The sequence below is a fragment of the Panthera uncia genome, chromosome B1 (assembly GCF_023721935.1).
Source record: "Panthera uncia isolate 11264 chromosome B1, Puncia_PCG_1.0, whole genome shotgun sequence".
In the NCBI taxonomy this organism is placed as follows: domain Eukaryota; kingdom Metazoa; phylum Chordata; class Mammalia; order Carnivora; family Felidae; genus Panthera; species Panthera uncia.
In genome coordinates, this window is record NC_064811.1 from 90,040,296 (window position 1) to 90,046,411 (window position 6,116).

Here is a 6,116-nt window from a genome sequence, read left to right on the forward strand (position 1 = left end):
AGTTCCAGGAATGTGCACTGGTGTTGACATTGTGCTCTAATATTGCTCCTGTGAATGATCAATTACTCCTAAATCTGAATTATTGGCACTGCTGTTCACCACGGCAGCATGGTTTAACTTTGTTTCCATTAGGCTCAGTCGGTTGAGCGCCGACTTTGGCTCAGGTAATGAGCTCACAGTCCACATGTTCAAGCCCTGTGTTGGGCTCGGAGCTTGGAACCTGCTTCAGATTCTGTGTCTTCCTCTCTCTCTGCCCCTCCCCTGCTCTCTCTCTCTCTCTCTCTCTCTCTGAAAAATAAACATTACAAAAAAAAATTAACTTTGTTTCCATCCTTCAAGACATTAAAGCCTAGGCACTATTCTACAGGTACCTCCAAGACACCGGAAGCAACTCCACAGCCCCCTAACTGCTCTCTCCCTAGTTCTGCCGGGAATATTTATGGTGAGTAGCCAGTTATCTCCTCTCTGGCAGCCGTCCCTGCTTTCCTGTAGCGTGGAATTGCCCACATTCACATTTGCAAACAGAGGCTCACTCAAGTGTCACTAAGGGAGAGAGGAGGTGGAGCCAAAAGGGCTTTAAAAAGGAAAGGGAGTCATTCTACTTTTCATAAAGAGAAACTGTTTGGGGAGCAATCCTGTCTCTGTATTTCTCCCTTCAGCCTCATCAAGGGTCGTTGTTGGAACTTTCCATCACTTCTTTCCTTTTCTCTCTCTCTAGCCGTTGCCTACACTGCTCTGCCTATCATAGCGAAGTCAGCTGCAGGCTTCCAGAGTGTGGCTGTTCAACTGCGAAATTTGTCATAAAGTTGTCAGGCATTTCTTAGGGACTTGGACTTCCCAAAAACATAGAGAAAGAAATCTTTCCCGGAGTGTCCCTTTCAGGCTGTCTTGAGTTGAAGGAGACAGAACTGGAGGACTACAGCAAAACAGCGGATTAAAAGATGCCCCAGGGCTGCAGGCCAAGCCAGGGGGACACACTTGGGGTCAGACGGACTGACTTTGCCCGGGCTATGCTCGAACAAAGTCAAGTTATTTTCTATTGAAAGTTCAAGCCCATCAAGATTATGCTGCTCTTCCTTATCATTCTGTTGCCAGTAGTTTTTAAATTTAGTTTTGTTAGTCTCTCAGTACTGCAAGGCTGGGACTGTTCTGAAGGCTCTTCCTCAGGAAAGGGGAATTCTACTTGTGTGGGTAAGTAATCTCATGAAAAGGCATTCATATCTTCCCAGAAACTGCCTTCAAATACCTGTTCATTCTGTTTTGTATACTTGGATATGTTTTTATGATTCGTCTTTGGGTGTATATATTGGCTTAATTTTTGTTTTCTAATGCATGTATATTTCCTTCCTGGTTGTTAGAGGTAATCTGCTACCAACTATAAAAATTCACGGCTCCCGAACTGTTCTTACGTGTGTGAGGGAATATGTTCTCATTTATAACTAGCTGAGCATTTCATGTAAACCTCTGTCTTTATTCTGACATGAAGAGTAATACTCAGTTGGTTAGCTTTATATTGGAAGCTGAGGAAACAGATGGAGTTTTTTTTTTTTGAAACTGTTTCTATGTAAGCCATAAAGGAAAAAAAAATCCTTTCTGATAACTTTGTGTAAGAACTCAGAATTTGCTAAAAAACAAAACGAAACAAAAAAAACAAACAGTGAAAAATGGGAAGGGAATAGGGAACAAATGTAATTCTGAAATTGTGAAAGTTAAGCCAAGTTTCACGTTAAATCTCCTCCCCTCCCTCCCCTCTCCTGCCCTTTCTGGATCTCTGAGTAACAGGTGCATTGTAACTTTGAGCACTGCTAAGAAATAACAGTAAATAAATATGCCACACCCCCTCTAATATTAAGTGGGTTTTTAATCAAGGAGAAATAGGACTTTTACTGAATGCAAATAACAATCCTGCCTAAGGACTTTGCCTGAAAAATCTCTCTCTCCCCCTCCTTCCTCTTCTTCTTCCCCCTTTCTCTTCTTTCCTTCTCCCCTATGCCTCCTCCACTTCTTCCTCTCTCCCTCTCTCCCCATCTTCCTCTTTCTCTCTCACCCTCTCTTACTGTCGATTCATTTTATTTATTCCTTGGGTATGTCTCCAACCTGCTGCTCGAACAGAGCAGCCGTTTCCATTCATCAGAGGGCACTGACTGCCCTAACATACCTATCCTGTCATCTTGACCTTTTGTAAAGGGGTCTGGCTCCCAAAAAGAGGTAGGGTGAAGGAAATACAGTACAGTTCTCAGACCAGAAGCCTCTGGAAGACAGCACCAAATAATTGGAATAAAGAGAACAATTCTGAGTCAAACTGCCGACTTTGGGCTCCTGCCCTGGCTCTCCCATGAAGGAAGTTACAGATGAGGAAATCAGGTACTCTTGCCCAGAATTCGGGACTCTGTCTCCAGGCAGTACTCATTGTAACAAGTGAGCAGAGCCCTAGGGCACTGGAAGGAAGGACTCAATTCTAGTGATCTCTATGTCTCCAGCACCTAGAACATTTCCCCCTTGATAGTATATACTCTATACATTCTTCCTGAATGAATGAGAAGTCTCTCCCTGACCTGCTAATCATATAGTCCCAGAGAATAGCTACAAAAAGGGGGCGACAAAAGGCCAAATGACCCCATGAACTGATTACTCAGCTGTTGGAGCAGAAATAAAAGCTTTGGGACAATTATGTCAAGTGGACTGGAGCCTCTCTGGGGTGGGAGAATTTTCTGAGAGTAGTTGGCACGTGACCAGGGGCGGGCATTGCCATCTGCCTAGGATGTGAGGGGAGATGGTAGGAGCCAGTCAAGAAGCAGAATCCGAGAAAGCAAAAAAATTGCAGAAATGAACTGTTACACATAGCTTTAGAGTCTTAGGGAACAACCCGATTCCCGCCAGCAAAGGAGCTTCTGCCTTGTGCTCCTCCCTGCTGGTGGCTCAGAAGTGCCTTCACTAAGACTGGTTGCACCAAATAAACCTGAAGCCCAGGGTAGAGATAGTGTGCCACAGAGTGGAAGGTTTTGAAAGCGAAGGTACCTCATTTCAAATCCATTCTACCTATTTACTACTGGAATGTTGCTGGGAAATAATAATACCCCCCTTTCAGGATTGTTGTGAGGGTCACGTGAGATGACACTGACATGCACCTAGCACAGAGGGCTGTGGATTGTGCTCAGTACATGTCCTCTTGTCTAAAACACCTTGATCGAATCATACCATGAGATGCCTTATTTGAACAGTGGCACAGACCCCACAGGGTGTGGAAGGTCTGGATGCCACTTTGTGACTCTGCCTCTGCTCCCTCGTTCCTTGCCAAGTCACTGGTGTAACCCCCCTACCTTACACTCCACATCTCATGTTAGCTGATAACTGCCTGGGTCACACCCTGTGCCCCCCCGGCATTTCAGAGGGTAGTATTTCTCCTCTGTAAATAGATAGAGTGCTATCATCTATTTTTTTTCTCCCAACTAAATTCTACTCACCTTATTTCTTGCCTTTGGCATTGAGACAGGCCACCTCTGGCCAGCAGGAAGAATGCTTTGTGGTCTGACAAGATTCAGGTTACTTTATGCAAGGTTGTCACTCATGTGACTGGTAGCCAGATAAACCTCTTGGTAACACAGCATTGGGTTTTCTTCTCGTTCCCCACTACCCCTCCTGCCTTTTTTTTTTTTAAACTAAATGAGTATTTTATTACCCTCTATTTGAGCTAGAATAGGTGAAGAGTGCAATGAGGAAAACTGCTGGCAAATGGCTTCTGAACTTTCAAGCCTATTTGCCCTGGAGGGGAAATATCAGCTGAAAAAAGAAACTTTTCCTGTTTGCTGTGTGTACCTGTATTATTTATTTGAACTTTCTTGGTAAATAAAGGGTGAGGAAGAAGTACAGGCCAACCCTGAGACAGCTGACTGCAGGAGGGATTCTGGGACACCAAGTTAGCCAACCGGGGAGATCACGCTTGGTAAACAGTGAAATCCCGATTTCAGCACTGGCTAAGGCTTGCTCAGCTTTCCAGTCATGTGCAAAGCAGAGTAATTCCAGGATCACAGCCTTGTTTGTTTTTATAGCCAAGGTTATGCAAAAGTTTTTTTTTTAAAGTTTATTTATTTATTTTGAGAGAGAGAGAGAGAGAGGAGAGAGAGAGAGAGAGAGAGAGAGAGAGAGAGAGAGAGTGAGTGGGAGAGTGTAGGAGCAAGAGTGGGGCGGGGAAGAGAGTGAATCCCAAACAGGCTCCCGTGCTGACAGCACTGGGCTCGAACCCGCAAAACATGAGATACTGACTTGAGCTAAAATCGAAAGTTGGACACTTAACTGACTGAGCCACTCAGACAGCCCCAAAGTTTTTTTTTAATCTAACAGCAAAGAAATTATAGAAATGATCTTTTATGCATACCATGTGAATGAAACCACTCCCTCAAGTACTAAGTGGTTTGTGGTTTTTGAGGGGTAGTAGAGCTTAGTGGTAAAAAACTCAAGTTTTGGAGATAGAATGGGGTTCAAATCCTGTTGCTTGTGTATCATGTGTCTCATTTTCCGTGCTGCAAAACAGAGATAATTACTCTCTCCTTCCAGGATTGTTCTCGGGATTGTGTTAATGTATTTGTTTTCAATGCTGGCCGCACATTACATTCACCAATGTCCAGGTTATTATTCTAGTCCATCTGGGTCAGTCTCTTTTGCAGGTGAAATCCAGCCATCGTTTTCTTTGTTATTCTCCCTTGGCAATTCTAATGGCCATAATGGGCAGCTTGAGTTCAGGACCACTAAATTAATACATATGAAGTGCATAAAACAGAGCCTGGCACATAATTAGCACTCCATGAGTCTTAGCTGCTATTAATATTTTTATTGTTTTCAAGATTATTTTTATTGGTGGTGATAGTATTTTCTAACTATGGCTTAGTTTCATCTACAATAATTGAATTTTTTTAAAAAAATTTTATTTATTTTTGAGACAGAGAGCATGAATGGGGGGAGGGTCAGAGAGAGAGGGAGACACAGAATCAGAAGCAGGCTCCAGGTTCTGAGCTGTCAGCACAGAGCCCGACGTGGGGCTTGAACTCACGGACCGCGAGATCACGACCTGAGCCGAAGTCGGACGCTTAACCGACTGAGGCACCCAGACGCCCCTTGAATTTTTTTTTTGTACACAGAAAAATGTCACATTGAAAAACTTGATAGTTTTACATTTAAAAATGCAGTCAAAATAATTTCAACATTTATAACATATTTTTGTAATCAGGAGAAATGTTTATTAAAAATATGAAAACATTTCAACCTGTTTTGAGTTAGTGCCCTTGTGGAACTACAGTTCCAGTGCTTGTCTTTCTGCTTGTTAGATTTCTTACCAGTCATAATTTTATTTTTATAACAGTAGCGAAAACAAGCCACTTGAAAATGATTATTTTAATTTTTTTAAGTTTATTTATTTTGAGAGAAAGAGAGTATGAACAGGGGAGGGGCAGAAAGAGAGTGTGAAGGAGAATCCCAAGCAGGCTTAGCGCTGTCAGCACAGAGCCTGATGCAGGGCTTGAATCCCTGAACAATGAGATCATGAACTGAGCTGAAATCAAGAGTCCAATGCTTAACCCACTGAGCCACCCAGGCACCCTGAAAACGATTATTTAAATTCTTGCATATTTTTTTCTTATATTTGGAACCAATTTCTCTAAGATTTTTTTAAAAGATTTTATTTTTAAGTAATCTCTATACCCAATGTGGGGCTCGAACTCATGACCTTGAGGTCAAGAGTCAGACACTCCTCTGACTAGCCAGCCAGCTGTCCCTTCTCTAAGATTTTCAAAGTTGTTGAGGGCATATAAAGAAATGATAAAATAATTATTTAAGCGAATTTACATTTTTGGGCAAGTTGGGTTGTCCGAATATTCGACATTCAGTTTAGAAGTTGGAAGGTGGGAATTCTTTGCTTGTGTTCAGGAGACAGCAAGTAATTGTCTCCCATTAAAAGTAAATGGACTAGTAAGTTGGCTCATGTAAATTCAGGATCTGGTTTTACCAGCTACAAATTTGCCTTCATGAAAATCCACTTGAGATCATTTCTTATTTAGAGTGAATGAATGGTTCTTTCTTTCTTTCTTTCTTTCTTTCTTTCTTTCTTTCTTTCTTTCTTTCTT

The 6,116-nt window shown here is 42.3% G+C and overlaps 1 protein-coding gene across 6 annotated transcripts in view; it reads left to right on the top strand.

Moving 5' to 3' along the window:
• Positions 1-590: 590 nt before the first annotated feature.
• Positions 591-6,116, top strand: part of EGF (epidermal growth factor) — a 105,462-nt gene continuing 99,936 nt past the window's right edge. For 3 of the 6 annotated variants that reach the window (XM_049631035.1, XM_049631034.1, XM_049631037.1), the window contains exon 1: positions 592-1,191. In XM_049631035.1, coding sequence (XP_049486992.1) covers positions 1,065-1,191 — 127 coding nt within the window. In that variant the 5' untranslated portion in view covers positions 592-1,064. Of the gene's footprint in view, positions 1,192-6,116 lie in introns of all 6 variants that reach the window. The other 3 variants (XM_049631039.1, XM_049631036.1, XM_049631038.1) reach the window with 2 other exon arrangements.